Here is an 18,022-nt window from a genome sequence, read left to right on the forward strand (position 1 = left end):
TCAGTGTGCTCCTACATTTTGGAAAACAATCCTTTGCCAGATCTTGTTGGGGCCATCTAATAGGATTGCTGGGAGTCTTTTAGTCGTGGCTGCTGTCTGCATACAAAATATGGTGTTTTTTATACTCATCTTGTAGGATTTTGCTGTGTGACTAGCATCCTCCGAGCTCCTGATGTGTTTTTTTTTGTGTAGCCGAATGATCCACAGTGGAGCTCGCAGCAGAGAAGAACGCTGCCAAAGTAAAAATAGACTGTGGGAAACAGATAAGGGCAGCGAGAGACGGAGCCGCCGTCCCTTTTTGCCAGTGGTTAAGTTGATGGCTGAGCCGAGGCCACAGCGAAGCACAGATATGACACCCAGCTCTTGTCACATGCCCCCTTCCTCCTCCTCCTCCCTCCCTCTCTCCCTCCTCTCTCCCTCTCTGCCCCAAACACTGTGGAGAGGACTTGTTGTCGACTCCACGGGGACCGACCTAGTTCCCTCTGGCAGCTAAAGGTCACATGTCTCCTGGCTCTGGACTGTAAGTGTGTGTAGATTTAACTTTCAAACACAAACAGTGAACTCGAGGATGTAACAGTGAGACATTAACACCTACAGTGACAAGAGGACAGAGCACAGCGACAAATATAATCCTCTGTTCAATCAGTTCCAAGCACTTGCTGTTAAAGCCAAACTCCTCTATTATTATCTAACATAAAACTTCTCCAGCTTTTGACAAATGCTGAGAACAGCCGGGGCAGCTAGGAAGAGTCCCCCTGAGACTCTGCGGCGGTGGTGGTTTCACCCCCGGTGCTGCGTCTGCGGTCAGCGAAGGAGGCAGCTGCTGCTCCTATTAGGCGGTATTAGCTCAGCGCCCTCAACCGCAGCCACAAACTTATCTGTCGCACTCATTTGCAATGGAAAAAGCAAAGCCGATTGGGGCCTGTCTGCGGGCCGAGGATGACGGAGGCCGGAGGAGAGAAGCCTGCCAGGCTCTGTTGTCACCCACTGTGACGGCTTTGCTGCACTCTGGTCACATTAACATACAGTGAGGTTATTTATAAAGCCCACTTCCTGTGTTTATCGTGATTGCATGATTGCTTTCGTGTTGTGTATTCCCTACACTTCATGCATATAATTGCACTTTTAATATTTCTTAATCCAACATGTTTTCCCTTGTCCTGTAGCTGCAAGAATCTTACACTAGCCAGCTTTTTCATGTAACAACTTGCACTTAATCCTGTCTGACTATGTTATCAGCAAATGATTTGGCTGTGATATTAAGGATTGATTTGTTGTCCGTGAGCGTTGACCCCACCCTGTTTCTCTGGCATTTTACACCAAGCTCGTGCATGTCAATCTCAGACTTTCTCTCGTATATTCATGAAGGTTTCTTGTGAAATGCTAACATCTCGACAACCAAATTGTTCCACTCTTATGTTTTTTTATGCTCAGTTTTGTTGGCAGACCTCCTATCATATCCTGATATAAACTGTTCAACATCTTGCAAACGCCCTGCATTCATTTCTCAGGGCATGAACACACCACCGAAACACTTTGAAGGATTGCTATGGCTGTGTGAGGTCACCATGACACGTAGTTGAAAGCAAGTCGATCAGCAGTCTTACTCAAACCAGATGTGAGTTGCAGCGTCATAGATTTGTATTAATTTGGAGTTTTTTTATCACCAAATTCTCAGTAAAAGTAAATTACCTTCAACTTGTTTGGTTTAGTTTGGATTCAGCCTTTCATTAAACACATAATTAAACTACTTCTTGTACAGTATATATTTAATTAAGATTTAGACGGTTTAATCCCAGCAGTGAAGGAGCTTTGTTTCATGTCCTCTCTCTCTCTCTTTCTCTCTCTTCCCCCTCTTTTTGGACTGTACAATGTCCATTAAAGGCAAAAAAAGGAATCTAATAGTATGTAATTGTGACTCAGTAAACATTCCTGCCAACAGTTTTCAGGTTATTCCTCTCATCTGTGGTGGGAACACGCCAGGAAACGTACAACACACTAACAAAAAAGTTCGGGGAAGAATAAGACTGATAGCTAACAAGCAGGATTGTACTTTTAACATACACATACTGCCAAACTGTTTAAATCCAGCAAAACAACAAGAATAATCAATAAGTCTCTACAATCAGATACTTTCCCCTCTGCTTAACAAGCCTGATCTGGACTTTAGTGATCTTGCTAATTACAGGCCTATCTTGAAATCTTGAAATCTCAATTTTTCCATTTCTAAGTAAACTTCTCAAGATTGTATGTGACCAGTCTGGCTATCGGACCACCTTAATGTTAATAGCCTCGTTGCTTGGAAAAAGCCCCAAAATGAAGATATTTTACCTCAAAAACATATTATTGTGGCACATAAGTATTGAATAGAGATATGGTGGCATTAGAAATTAATATATTGTTTTGTAACCAAATCTTTATCTCTGTGATGCTCTCCTTCTTCCATCTCATCATCTCTGAGGTCTTCTCCTCCACTATGTCATCTCCCCGGTCATCTTTTCCTCCTTTTCACTCCCCTGCTGCTCTCTTTCTATCAGCATGTCCTTCTCGTGTATCTTTGTTTTATTAGTTGGTGTCTTCTTTAGTGAACTTGCTAATAACAGGCCTATCTTATATCTCAAATCTTCCATTTCTTAGAAAACTTCTCAAGATTGTATCTGACTAGTTTGGCTATCGGTCAAACCATAGCACTGAAATAGTAATGTCCTCCTCATGTATCTCTGTTTTATAAGTTGGTTTCCTCTTTGGAGGTTACAAGTGTCTCTTACAAGATTCAGAGTAACTTAAAAAAAATGTTTCCTTTTAATATTCATCATCAAAACACAGCCGCCACCATCCATCTGTGGCAGTTCTCCTTTCCCTACTAGTGGAAGTTGGCAACCCTGCACAGATTTAGCAGTTAAAAAAAAAAAAAGTCATCGTTGTGTGGCAAGGACCGGGAGACTTTAAAGAAAGCTGAGAAAAACGGAGCCGCTGGCCGCTGAAGGGGTCGGCTAGCAGCAGCTGGCATCGCTTTCTCGAATTTGTCATTTTTAGAGATGTTAATTTTATACCAGTGCGAATCCTCTTGGCAGGGAAGTTGACGGGAAGTTGGAATCAAACAATCAGCTTGTTTGATGTGTTGTTGTAAATTTCAGAGGTGTGCACATGTGCTCCTCTGCGACCTCCGGTTACTTATAACACACTTCTCTGTGTCGACCCCCAGAGATTCATTTACTTTTATCTTAATTCCTGCTTTTTTTTGAGGAAGGAAATGCATTTAACACTTTTGTCAGACTTCAAGGAACACACACACAAACACACACACACACACACACAATGAGTTTTGGTAGGAAAAACTGAGCGTAAATATAACTGTGTTTGTTTACAGGAAATCTCGGCAGGGTACCTTTAACACAATTTGTTTTCACAATGATCCTCGGTGTGTTCCAGCCACAAGGTTTTGAGTCTGTTCTCATGTGGGGGAGACGGCAATGTTTTGAATCTGTAATTGAATCATAGCTCAGTGTTTTAATCACTGTTTGTGTGTGTGTGTGCATGTGTGTGTGTTTGTAGTATATATCTCAGTAAACTGTATCTTGGCTGTGCTTTTATTGGCACTTCACTCAAAAAACTCAGATTCTGGTTATTGTTCAGGCTTTAAAGTCTCATCTTCTTCTTCTAGACGCTGCTGCAAAAGCTCCGCAAATATACAGAGCTTTTTTTTGTGTGTGTGACATCGCATGTCAACAACAAAGCTTGACATCTTGAGTTTGCAGCAAGGGGGAAAACTCTAGGGGACTCTTATTACATTTTTATTTTGTTTTCACATAACGTCATCGGTTTTGGCAAGAAACTTTATTTAAAACACACTTTCATCCATGTTTTTTTTTTGAGACTTTCTAAACTCATGGATGCAAATAAAATGCTCATAAAGTTTATACAGCTTTTTTTTTTTTTTTTTTTTTTTTTTTAACATGATTTCCCAAAAAGCTGTTTGCAGAAAGTTAAGTATTGGCAAGAAATTTGGAAGTTTGAGTAAATGTTTTCTGGTCAGAGGAGCGCTGCTGATGTAACCATCGGTAACAAAGCAAATGAGAGAAATTCAACTCAACGAGAAACACGAGCGTCACTCGTCATCAAACCTGACGTGTTGTTGACAGACTCTCTCTCTGATGTTTGCACGCTTTTTGTTGTCTCTGACATCAGCGTCTCTCGCTCTGAGGCTCATTTTTATTTCTTACCTCCGGCCAAACTTTGAGTGTGGGAACCTTGACAAGGTGGATGAACAAGTATGCACAGAAGCCACCGGGAGAAAAACACCCCAGGGCGTCAGTTACTGACATTCTTGCACACTGCATGCACTCAGCTCTTTATTGTCAACTTACATTATTTTTTTTCCTCTCTCTTTACAGTCATTTCAAGGCAGTCAAGGAAGAGCCTATCTGTTTAACTCAGTGTAAGTATGAGCCCCACAAATGCAATACACTTCTTTCTTTTCATACCACAGTGGGAAATCTTTGTGTTTGTTGCACTATTTTTGCATTTGGTTTATGTCTCTGATGTAGGGCTTGTAGATAAAAGTCACGCAGACTGTACAAGTAGCTTATTTGTTGGACAGAGTCGTAAACTGTGTTTACAGTGCGTTTGTTTGTTTGAGTCAAAACTAAAGATTTATAGTCCCCCCTTCCTAAAAACCAGCTGCTTTGCTTTCACACTTGTTAACTGTGGTTTTCCAGCCTCAGTTCATTGGCGTAGTCTTTGAAATAAGTACACTGCAGTTGTTTATTGTTGCTGCCAGACAAGTATGTTGGCACATGTATGGCTGAATTATGCTTTGACGAACATGCAAATTGTAAAACTGTTAAAACAATATACACACGTGAGGGTCTGTGGCACAACTTGTACAGATTTTAAAGAAGTGAAACATGAAGGGATCATGAGAGACATGATGTAAAGTTTCCATCACCCTGAAGATGGGGGTTGGTATAATCACATGTGATGCTTCATTAGAGCTGCAACTAGCAAATATACTTATATAATCAATCAATCTCCAGATTATTTTCTTTGTAAAACACATGCAAAGAATAAAAAATGCAATTTCTAAGATCATCCACTGTCTGACTATTAGTCCAAAATGTTCGACTGTGATGTTTAGACAACAGAAAAGGACAAATGTTCACATTGGAGAAGCTGAAATCACTTAATATTTGGTATTTTTTGATTAAAAAGTGACTGAAATTCTTAATATTCTATCAATTGACTATTTGTTGCAGCTCTATACTTGATTATACAATTCAACAAATACATTATTAGGGCTGGGTATTGTTTAAAAAGTTACGATACCAGTACCAATCCAAGTATCTTTAAAATGATACTGATACCAATGAGTACTTCATTTAATACCCATCATGTGAATAGAAGCATTAAATTGCATAAAATGCCGCCACTCCTCCACATCTAGATGATTTGATTTTTACACAAATGCATTTTGAAAGTCTTCAAATTATCAATATTTATTAATCGAAGGCTTGCTGATTGGCTGTGAGCAAGTCCATACAAATCGTCGTTTCGATATTACTTGGTATCGATTTATTTCGTTCGACACCTTAAAGTGATGCAATTTCCAGAATGCAGTGTCATTAAAAGTTTCCTCTGAGTATAAGTCAAAAACTCAGTAAGAGATATTCAACTTACTATGACGTTAAGTCAACAGAAAGGGAAACATTTTCACATTAGAGAAGCTGAAATGACTAAATATTTGGCTTTTTTGCTTGAAAAATGACTGAAATTCTTAATATTATGTCAATAAACTATCATGAAATTCAACAAACACATTATACTACTGAGAATTCCTCCACATATCCCACATTTAGCCATATCAGGATTGATTTCAGCAGCTCAAAACCAAACCACCAGCTTTTCAACCCTCTGTACCATCTGTTGCTTTTTTTGTTGGTGGGAAGCCAGTGAAGGATCACATCCATATGTCTGCACCAGTGACTGCTACTGGGCACAGACACAGGTGTGGCGTTACACCCTTCCCACGTCAGCAGTAATTAGCAATGACGAGGAAGAACGGCAGCGGATTGGAAATGACACCTTCACTGTTTGCTTTAAAACATAAAACATAGTCAAAGTGAAACTGCCTCACTGATAAAACAGCTGTGAGACATTTTATCAGACGTTAACATCGTTAGCATGACATGCACATATATTATCTTCCCGTTGGAGTATAAATTGTGTAATGATTGCACACAAACTGCATCACAGGATGATTGGAAACCATCTTAGCTCACCTCCCTCAGGTGGAGTTGTTAATGATTTCCCAGTCTGCACCTTTTGGAGAGAGAAAAAAAAAAAAGAAAAAGAAAATGTTTTAGGCAAACACGACACTTACAACTGAGTTAACTTCTCAGAGTGAAAAAGCAACGCAGCTGCGAGATTAAAAGATTTTGGTGTCAAGAACAATCTGATTCCAGTCGCTGATAACTAAACCCAGTAAAGCTCTGATTTGCTTCAGTTTATTTTATCACATTTATAAATCAGGGAGCGTGTATTTTAAATAAACCCAATAATCTTCTACAAGGACATGAAATTTATTGCAATAGTTTAGCTGCTAGCTCTTTTCCACCTGCAGTCCCTCGACAGGTAGACACTAATACAACAAATGCAATTTATACAAATACAAGTTCAAAATGTAATAAATAGTAAACATACTGACACATTTCAAGCATTATATCCAACATCCTGCTATCACCTGCTTAGTACAAGGGCCACATACAGACCAATTTGATCTCAGATGGGCCAGACCAGTAAAACTAGTTCATAATAACCTACAAATAATATATAATATAGGCTATATATTATAACCATACTATAATATACTGTCAAAATAGATGAACAGCCTGAGATGTCCTAAGAAAAATGAGCAATTTCAACAATATTATCCATTTTTTTCAGGTTATTTTGGATAGAAGCTGCTGACATTTTGCACAATGTTTAATATATGAATTCATTGTTTGTTTAGAGTAATTATATTCTGGTCAGGGTAGAGTAAAAAAAAACAACCTCTGAAGCAGCAGAAAATTTGGAATTACTTTTGTGTAAATGTTTTACTTTGCAAACTCAACCAATGGGCCAAATTAAACCCTTAGGCGAGCTGGTTCTGACCCTCGGACTGTAAATTTGATGAAAAGGTTGACATGTAAACATAAATGTTAAAATTAGGCTGAACTCAGTTGAAAGTGTGATGTTTTTAAGACCTCTATGAGTGTTTTACTGACTATATTTCACTTTCAATCAGGTTCTACCTACACACTGAAATGTAGTCATTGAACTGCTGTTGAAATAATGTTATTATGTAACCGAGACGTCTAAAAAAAATGTCTCATTTTTCAAACTTACTCAGCCCAGTTTTAACCTGCTTTGACCTACGAGTCACCAAATCAGCTCTTCCTGCAAAACTGGATATGATGGACTTGTTTGTGCTCTCTCGATAGGCGAGGTTCAGGTTCACGTCACAGAAACTACATTTTATCATTCATCTCTACAAACCCACGAAGCATTCATTTATTTTTTGGTTGATTGGTTTTTTTGGGAGGAGGGGACTTTGCTCTCTGTCTTAATGAACCACAGAGAAATTACTCCCCCCCCTTCTCCCTCCTCCCTCCTCCCTCCTCCCCTAGAGGTCTGAGACATTTTCAGGTGTCACGCTGCAGCTGCTTTGTGCCACCTGAGTCCGAATTACCTGCCAAAATGAATTGAAGGGTGGAATCGCTCGAGCAGATGCATGAGAGAGCAAATAACTGCAGGAGTTACACTAGAAACAGGCTCGACTTAGATTTAAAAAAAACCCAGTGGATAATGTTTATGATGTTTATGATGGTCATTTAAGCTGAAATCAGACTCAACAGACATCTAAAATGAAGCTTAGATTATATATAATGATTTGTTCAACAGCCAGTTCATTTCATTCATTTCTCAGTGGCAGGTCTTTTTAATTAAACTGCCACCGAAATGAGCTAATCAGCAACACTGTGTTCACTGAGAGGAAGAAAGTATCATGTTTAGCAATTACAGAGAGTTCATTATATTTTGCTGAACAAGGTTTTACTTGAAGTTTTGAAGCAAACGCTGGTACTGACTGAGTTTGTTTTGTTTTGTTTTTTAAATATGTGAGTCAGTGGTTACATGGAAGATGCATATTTCCTCATTTAACAGGAGATAAGGTCAGAAAAATGTCGCTATCAGATAAAAGAAAAGAGGAATAAAGAAGAAAAGGGACAAAACTTTTTAGGAAACATGAAAAACAGTTTTTATCTAATCATTTTAATTGTTCTTAAGTCAAGAAAATACTCAAAATTTGTAAAATCTCATAAATGAAAAGTGTCATATTTTATAAATAGAGAATAAATGATGTGGATATTTAGCTTTCGTACTGTCCAAAGAGTTTTAGAGATATTTCTTAACTTGTAGACAAGTATTTAATCATTTTAATTGTTCTTAAGTCAAGAAAATACTCAAAATTGGTAAAATCTCATAAATTAAAGGTGCTGTATTTTATATATGGTGATTAAAAGAAGTGGAAAATAGTTCTTCTGATCAGTGTGGTTGCTTTTAAATGTATCATTCTTACTTTATTTCATATTTTAAATGCTTAAATAAATGTCAGAATATAATATGTGTACATTCAGAAATATGGGTATTATCACCTATTTGTGTCTGCACATTTTCCATTATAAATAAATAAGCATGTTACCTGCTACGCTCTGACAGGGAGAGTTATTTACAATGAGTATTTCTACTTCTACTCCCTAAATTAAAAGATCTGAGCTGTTTATCCGCTGCTGTCCTTGACCTCCGAGTCCTCTTCTTCACTTCCTGTCTTTCCCACAGGGTGAATGTCGGCTGCGGGCCAGCTGAGGAGCGGGTTCTCCTCACAGGTTTACATGCTGTGGCTGATATCTACTGTGAAAACTGTAAAACCACCCTGGGTTGGAAATATGTAAGTCAATTGCTGCTTCTTAAACTTTCACCTAAGCTCTTTTACTTTCCCTTCTTTTTTTTTTTTTGGTGCCGCTGTGTTGTTGCGTAACTATTTGGGGTTTTTCTGGCTTCCAAAGGGACAAATTATGCTATTACAGGTCAGAAGAACAAGGTTGCTCTCATTAAAACATTGCTTGTTAAAGCCATGGTGACAGTTTATTTTGCTCAGGTTTGTATTTAGGCTCAGAGATTGAGCACTCTGTGGTCTCCTAGAGCGCAAGATAATTACAGTGCCGAAAGGTTGGCTGCAGACAGCCAGGCTGGTACCTCTGAGAGTCTACAGTGATTAAATGTCAGGCCATTTTGAAGAGGCTTGTCCCGGTAATTGTCTGAAAAGACCATAGAAGGGTGTAAAATAGCTGAACAAAGTATAAGACAAGGACTCACTTAAAGCCGCTCCTTCAGCGACGAAAACAATTAGAGATTGTCAGAGAGGCCCTGCAAGCAGAAGCAGAAGCAGAAGCAGAAGTGGTTTGCAGAGAGACGCAGGGCCAAGAAAATAATCAGACACACAGATGCTCGCCTGCGTGTCTGATGCTCCCGGAATCAGCGAGATGAGACACACGAAGGAAACCACAAAAGCTCGTCTGCAGATCGTCAGACAGAAAAGTTTAGAAATAAGAACGAGGTCATTCGGTCACTAGAGGAGACTTTCATTTTCTTTGCATCTATAAAATCTTGCTTGTTCTCAGATAATAATGAGACCAGGTAAATAAAAGTTTGCATATGTGCTTTTTTAAATACTGTAACGTCTCTTAAGTTGTTTCACCTTTTAGAAAGCCAGCGTTTAACAGTGGGGGGGGGGGGGGGGGGGGGTCACAGTTGTTTTAAAGAGTTTTTCTATGTAGGAGAATTATTCAAAAGCATCTGTGGACACAAGACACACTTAAGACTCTTATAGTTAATATAAAATCCATTCAGTCCAACTTGTTACTACATTAGCTTTTGTTATGTGATAATGAAGAGTATAAGGAGACAAACACACAATAAAACCTTTGTGACAATCTTATCATAATCTCCTTTTTGGACACATTAAAGCCCTCGTTATATCTGTTTTAAATTCAAATTTGATTTCTCAGACTGATCTGGAAATCATAACAGCAGCCTGGAGAAAAAAAAGTTTGGTGTGTCGGACCACTCAGCAACCTTTTGTGTCAAATCGACAACATTTTTGTCATTTTAGAAAATGATTAAAATGTTCCAACCTTTTAAAATGTCAGTGAGCACAAACCCTGTTTGACACATTAAACACCTTTTTTTGTTTAAAAAAAATCAGATATCAGATTATTGTAGATATACATGTATTAGTATCAGAAGTAGCAGAGCAGAAACTCCATCAATACAAATATTATCAGAAGTATGTTGAATGTATTTTTGACTTGTGAATATTAAATATATAGTTTCCCTTTGAGTATTTTTATATAATATCATTTGTATTTATCTTGGCTTATTCTAACTCTTCATCAGAACAAAATGAGTGGAATATTTAGGGCTGAAACTAACTTTTTTTAAATTAGAGATGAATCCGTTGAGTATTTTCTTGATCAAAATGTTGAAAAATGTCGATTATTGTTTCCCAAAGCCTGAGTCATTGTCTTCAAATATCTAGTTTCCACCCAAGCAACAGTTCAAAACCCCAAAAGTATCCAATTTACTGTCATAGAGGACATTAAAATATTTACATTTAAGAAGCTTGAAGCAGAAAATTTGAGTATTTTTTCTTTAATGTTTCAAATTAGTTGGCTAGTATGATCGAGTAGTTGTTGCAGCTGTGAAACCCATATACATATATAAGATGTATTTATTCCTGTTGTCTTATATTTACTGTGACTGTCATGTTTGATAATGGAGTAACTAGGGATGCACTGACATAAGACATAAAACGTGAGTAAATATAACAGCCATACAATAAAAACAATGAAATCAAATAAATACAAGGTGTCAAAGGCAAAGGAGAAGAAATGTGTTTTAAGAATAGGAATATCGGTCTATATCGATATTTGGCCAATATATCGGTGCATCCCTAGAATTAATAGTAGAATATCTTCACTCAGACACTTCTTTATCACCATATATTTGCTTTTATGTGTTAAGAGTATTGATCAAGAATGTTGGGACTCTGGATTTCTATTACTCTCTATCAGTATTGACGTGGCTGTGGTGTGGATGAAGTCTTGTAACTTAATTCTCTCTCTCTCTCTCTCTCTCTCTCCTCTGTGTGTGATTTGCAGGAGCACGCGTTTGAGAGCAGTCAAAAGTACAAAGAGGGAAAGTTCATCATCGAGCTGGCTCACATGATCAAGGACAACGGATGGGAGTGACGCTCTCGGCACACACTCGTTCTTTTTTTCTGACCTAGGAATGCTCTTTAATGAACTGCGTGGAGCGATGACCATCGACCCCCCCCCCCCCCCCCCCCCCACTCCCCCCACCCCTTTAATATACCCCCTTACCTCCACCCCTCGTCTCCTCCATGTGCACACACCCACCTGCTCATCGTGAAACTGAACAAGAACAAATGACATGAGTTAAAAAAAAATGTTTTAAAAAAAAAAAGCCGACGACCAGGAGGAAGAGGAGCAACTGTTGAAAAATCACGTCACAGGATTCCTGTCGTTACTTTTTTTTTTTTTTTTTTTTTGAAGATTGTTTTGTTCTCCTTTCGCAGCTCCGGAGCTTTTGGGTTTTGACCGCCCTCCTTTTACTCTCACCCCCTCCTCCTCCTCCTCCTCCTCCTCCACTCACTGAAACCACGCTTACAAGTGATTGTGGTGATTATGGCGACCACTATGCGAAAGGAGATAGACTTCACTGAGAGGACATTTCTGTGTTTTCTTTCTTTCGCCCACCCAGCGGAGACGGACAATGTTAACGTTATTTACAATAGTTTTAACTTCTGGGTTTGGTAAGGTTTTTTTTTTTTTTTTTTTTTGGTTTGATGGCAGACGGATGTTACTGGTTAGCATTTTTATGATTTCCCTGTCATGTTTTTGTCATGTTTTTATTTGTATTTGTTGTTTTGGCTTGTTGTATCTCTGCCTATAGCTGAGCATGCTTTTTCTTTGCTAAATGTCCAAAATGAGCAATCAGGGACGGGTGAGGAGCCGAGGGGAAAGGGAGTTTTATCGTAGTTACAAATATGTAGCAGCATCTGGCTTTTTTTTCTTTCTTTTTTTTAAAGTGGAAAAACGATGAGATTTGAAGTAGTGTGGGATTTTATACCTGATATTTTTTTGGTTTTTGTCTTTTTTTTCTTTCTCTATTGTGAATTTTCTTTATCCCCCTACACCCCTTCTGGTACTGTTCAGCACCCAAAAAGCATCGAAAGCAGCACCTAGTGTTTGTTTAACATAAAATTGATATATATATAAATATATATATACATTATAAATATATAGATATAAATATTTGTAGTGTTTGGCTAAGTGCGATTGTGGCTGGTTCCATTTTGCAGCAGTACCATTAAGTGAAAGAGAAGGAGACCGGGTAAGTTGACATCAGTGTCAACGTGTCATAAAACATTATGGCAGACTGTATTATTCCATTGTCTAGTAATGAAACAATGAGAGACACAACTACATATGAATATATAAACACAAACTATGATTACATATCCGTAAATACTATGAAAATGTTCATAGTATGTAGATTTTGGAACAGGGATTCTATATTGATATACATATAAATATATTTGCTGTCATGCACATATATATATATGCATATGACGTGTTTATATGCATTTTGTGTGTGGTCATGCAATACACAGTGGCATACTTGAACGACGCTACTTCGTTTGCACTTTGCTGAGGCCTTTGGTTCATCTCGGTTTGGAGGCAAAAAAAAAGAAGAAAAAAAAGAAAGAAGTTTGTTCGCTCTCGTCTGTTCTCTTAAATGGCCTTTTCACAGATGAACGACAAATAGTTGGAGACGGGAAGAAAGAAGTTTGAGGGGTTTTTTCTTCGTCTCTTGTTAGGATTGTAAAGAGTGTTTTAGCAGCTGTGGTCTGCTTGATACTTCTAGATGAATTTGAGTTTAATCGATAAAATTTAGCTTTTCGTCTCAGATCTTGCTTGATTTTCGTTCTTTGTTTTTAGAGCAAAATCTTCTCTTGGAGAGGAAAGTGTAGTTTTTTCCGATACTTTTGCTGCTACCCTTTGAAATCCCCGTCATTTTCCTTCCCGCTCTTGTAGGTCCTTTTGCACTTTATCTCTCACTTTGGAGCGCGTTAATTGTCTCTTCGAGGTCGGCGGTTTGCCTCTAAGCCGAATGAATCTTGTGCCTCTTCAAAACATGAACGGCCTCCCCCTTTCTTTTTTCTGTTGTGCAGTGCATAACTCCGAAGAAAAAACCTTCATGTGAACCGATGTGTCTTCCCCCCTGTTTCTGGTTCAAAGTGGCCCACAAAACAACGTTCTTCACCAAATCCTCATAGAGCTCTGCCCTGTTTATTTTTTTTATTTTTCTTCCTCTTATGGATAACAGAGACTTTTTTTTTCTTCTTAAAACCTGAATGGTATACATACATACATGCATATATATATATTTTTTATGTTAAGATTTCGCGGTGCAAAAACAGATTGATATTCAGTATATTATTTCTCAGAGTAAAGCGTTAAAAAAAAAGAGGAAGAGGTTGTTGGAATATATGAATGCGGGACGCTCCAGGGGCTTGTTGTTTGGACTTTTTATTGGAAGGATATAAAAAAGACAGCAGCAGGATCGAGGTGGGGCAGGGTGATGGGATGGGAGAGATTTAAAGGAAAAAAAAAAAATCAGCAGTGATTGATTACTTTGCAGGCGAGGTCAGTCAGATCACATGACCTTTTATCCTAAAAAAAAAACAAAACAATGACAATGCAAATCCTGAATAGTTAGCAGTGATACCTACTTGAAAAATATAAAGACATAAACAGCTGAGATATTGGCCCGTGTTACAGTTTTTGTACATAAAGTAACATATTTAAGGTTTTATACGTATTTCTACTGGGTTAGTTCTTTTACTTCCCCAACTTGAAGCACTTTTGTTCACTGTACCTCTGGCTGTGTGAGTGTGTGTGTGTGTGTGTGTGTGTGTGTGTGTGAGTGTGTGTGAGTATGTGTGTGTGTGCATGCACGTGTGTCAATCCACATACATGCGTGCACACCTGCACAGGAAAGCGAATGTTTAGTTTCTTTTCCTCAAGACAGTTTTATTTCTCTATTATTTCCCTTTCTTTTTCTTTTTTTTTTTTTTTAGTTTGGAAGTGTTATGTTTTTTTTTTTCTTTTCTTTCGCAGCTGTTTGGTTTACTGTCTCTCTCCCGTTGATCTGTGAGGTCGAGAGCCAGGCTAGTTTGTTTGAAAGTGATTTTATCCCCGTATTTGTTTTATTTGTTTGTTTGTTTATTTTTCTGTTAGCTCGTTTTATTTAGCTTGTGTTGGGGGAAAGCCCGTTTTAGAGGGGCGGTGTTTAGGTCTCTGCTGAGCCGTGCGGACGTCGAGGGCGAGCTGGAATCTCCCACCATGTCGCAGGGGAAGAGCCTTTACCAAGACCCTTTCGCCACCACAGTCAGTGTCTCCTGTATTTAGAGGGCTTTCAAGTGGTGAAACACACTCTCTGGCGGCCATATTGGAGGTCCTTATCCCTTTTTTGGCAACATCCGGCTGTGCACACTTTGATTGTATTTCTCGAGAACTTTGCCATCTCGAGTGAGAATCGCTCACTTTTCTGCCGGTTTTGACCGAATATGAACAGTTACATCACTGATTTTATTTATTGTTCTTTATCATGTTAACATTTTAGCTACTTCAACCTCACTCCTTGTATCCCAATTCACCGGCAGCATCCTTTGAAGTTTATCTAAAAAGAGCTAAATCAAAAAGCAGCTGGACTTAGATTGGACTGGATTATTATTACTATTATTATTATTATTATTATTATTGGCTTCTTGAGCTGAAGAAATGCCTCTTTTGCCTCAAATTTACAGCCTTCAGCATCTCTGACTCACCGCTTTCCAATCAGTTATTTAACGGTGCGTTCAAGTGCTCCTCGTCAGTTTGTAAAGTCAAGTAATATCACATGACCTCACTGTATTTACCAGGTATTGGTGTTCCTGTGGTCATCAGTTTCCTGCTAAACTGACTGCATTTCATGAACTCGGGTATCATGGAACTTTCCTAGAGTTTACGACTTCACTAATACTAATTCACCACTGTGTCAGACGTTTCTTGGTGGTACGCTTGAAAAAATGATTGACTTTAGGAGTTGACGAGGAGCACTTGAATGCACTTATTCTGTGAATTGAAGCTGGATAGTGTAATTTAGGGAGAACATGCAGGCATAAGGGGCATATATATAGTGCAAAACACAGTGTTCACACCTTTTTCTAGCATGTACTGTCATCAATTTAGTTAATTTACAGCACTTTGTGTGGACGCTTGCTGGCACGCACAGTACAATTTGGGTTTTAGTCTGTCATATCTGCCGAAGGACACCTTGTAAAGCGTACATCCATCAAAACTGGCAGCTCTTGAAGTGGGATGCAGCTTTTTATTTGGCCAGGCAGCCTTCTGTGTCTGTTAACCAGATGTGTTCATCCAATCAAAGTCAAAACACAGCTGTTTTTCTCAAACTCATAGCACTAAGAGATCAGCACTGTGGAAACAAAATCTATCTCACCAGATCATTAATATCAGCTAAAATCGTTACTGAATGGACCTACATAGTAAAAGGCACTCCTCTTGTTACTCGCACGCAGCCGGTCCCCCCCCCCCCAAAAAAAGGACCTCCAACATGGTGCCAGCAGTGTTTGCTGGGAGTTTTGTAACACAACTGTAGAGCCTCTATACTCTCCCTTTCGATCAGTCAATCTATGTTGAAACCAACAAAAAGCAGTCGCCAGTGTCACTGCCGGTGTGTACCAAATAAAGAACCAGGGTTCTATCGAATGCATCAGTGTCATGTGTCAGCGGGCTGGAAGGAGAGCCCACCAGGGATCACGTTTTTGAGCGTCTCTTGGAGATTCATCTGCGATACCAAAATTAAAAAGACGAAGAAATCCTGTCGCGTATGACATTGTGTTTCTGTAGAATGTTTTGATCCTATGAACTCAACAGCATCAAAGCAGCCTGGATTAAAAATTGTAGATATTTGCTGCTGAAAACTGTTTACTTTTTATTGTTGTTTTGTTGTTTTATTAATTTTTTTTTTTTTGGTGACACTGGCTATCTACTTTTTGCGCTCTGTTACTGTCTAAAACAACGTACCTGAAAAGATGTTGATCAAAGGCAAGATGGGTATACAGGGGAAAAGACTGTACAAGTTCTTCTCTTTAGGACTGTTAATTACAGTTTAAGGTCTAAAGCATGTTGTATTTATAATGGCTATATGTCGTGCCTGTTTTATTATTATTTTTTTCCTAAATTTAAAACAAAAATATTCTATGCTTTTTATTTGACTACATTGCTTTGCATTCTGTCTTAGTAAAACCATGTCACAAGTCTGTTTTCACTCTAATGTAAACTATCAGATATCACAATAAATTTTCAATGGCATTAATTTGTGGATTGTGTGAAGTTGTCGTTCTTTTTTTTTTTAGGTTAAGGCTAATGTTTGCAGAAGGATTGTGCAGTAAGAAACTTATATATCATGTTCAGAGACGTTAGATTTTGAAATACTTACATGATGTGACACAATCTGGTCTTTTGTATCTTTTTTTTCACATAGGTTTGTCATACAGATAAAAGGAAATGGAAGAATAAAACAGAAGTCTATGGGTGGCTTTTTCCCTACATGTGTAATTTAGCAGTAATATCAAATATATGGTGCACAGTAGTTTCCCAAATAGTTAAAATGCACTTTTAAAAGCTCCAAGGAGTTAGATAAAGTATTTGCAAGCTACACTGTGAGGTGTTTTTTGCATAAACTAAAGAATATTTATGGGAGACTGCATAATTTTGTATTTTTACAAATGTACAAACATTTCAAAAATAGATTTATGAAGCATTTTAGTATCTTTGTTTTCAATTTCCAGCTGATTAAGATATTTGTATCTGGCATATCATGTCAGTATGTGTTTAAATACTTCACTCACACATCTTGTCATGTATCTGATTGTGTGTGGTTACTTATGCATTATAATTACACAGGATTTTCCTTTTTTGCAAATGTCACATTAGCCACATGCACAGGTTTACGAGAAGTGTGTGCGTGACTTGAGAGAGATAAAACACTTGACTGCATGATAATAAAAAAAAAGTCCAATGATTGGTTGCACTGTTGTGTGGTTCAACACCAGATTAGAGCCATAAATCGTGTGGAAAGCCACAAACAAGGTGCTATAATGAGAATAAAAGAAGAACATCAGCTGCATACCGTTTAAAAAACAGGAACATAAGGGTTAGAAGGAGAAAAAAAAAGAGGAAGTTGTCTGCAGCGGTTGTGATATGTGTGAAAAAGGTGATGAAATGAACGTGACAGGAAACCACAGAGGCTGAACTTCTGATTAAATGTTACAGGCCTGGCAGAAAATATGTCAGAAAATGCCCTTTAAATGTAAAACAATTACCGGAGCATGAAATTCACTGGTTGCCCTGCCCTGACGTGTGAGTCTAAGACGAGTGTGTCGGTCTGGCAGACAGTCAGATAATTAAAAACGGAGAGACGGGGAGAGTTTTTCACTGATGTTGGACTTTTTTTTTTGGTCCATTTGTTTGTTTTTTAATCAAATCAGCTCTAGAGTGATTAACTTACTGCAGCCAGACTTCCTCCTCACTCAAGAGGTTTATTGTTTCTTTGCAGATTAGATTCAAGCTTAAATATTTATCAATCAATCAAATCAAACTTTATATGTATAGCACTTCTTATATGTTGCATTGTAACACAAAGTGCTTTACATAGTCAAAACAAACAAATAACAAATCATTAAAAACAGGAACTGAGGGAAAAACTCATAATAATCATAATAATCATAACTTTCAAGAGTCTGCAATGAGGAAAAACCAGAGGTACAATAAAC

At 38.1% G+C, this 18,022-nt stretch overlaps 1 protein-coding gene across 1 annotated transcript in view; it reads left to right on the plus strand.

The window, feature by feature from the left end:
• Positions 1 to 11,408, plus strand: part of LOC133979045 (protein yippee-like 1) — a 37,776-nt gene extending 26,368 nt beyond the window's left edge. Inside the window, exons 3-5 of the mRNA XM_062417463.1 lie at positions 4,395 to 4,438; positions 8,878 to 8,986; positions 11,259 to 11,408. Coding sequence (XP_062273447.1) covers positions 4,395 to 4,438; positions 8,878 to 8,986; positions 11,259 to 11,348 — 243 coding nt within the window. The 3' untranslated portion in view covers positions 11,349 to 11,408. The remainder of the gene's footprint in view (positions 1 to 4,394; positions 4,439 to 8,877; positions 8,987 to 11,258) is intronic.
• Positions 11,409 to 18,022: the final 6,614 nt, after the last annotated feature.

Source organism: Scomber scombrus, chromosome 4 (assembly GCF_963691925.1).
Source record: "Scomber scombrus chromosome 4, fScoSco1.1, whole genome shotgun sequence".
NCBI lineage: Eukaryota > Metazoa > Chordata > Actinopteri > Scombriformes > Scombridae > Scomber > Scomber scombrus.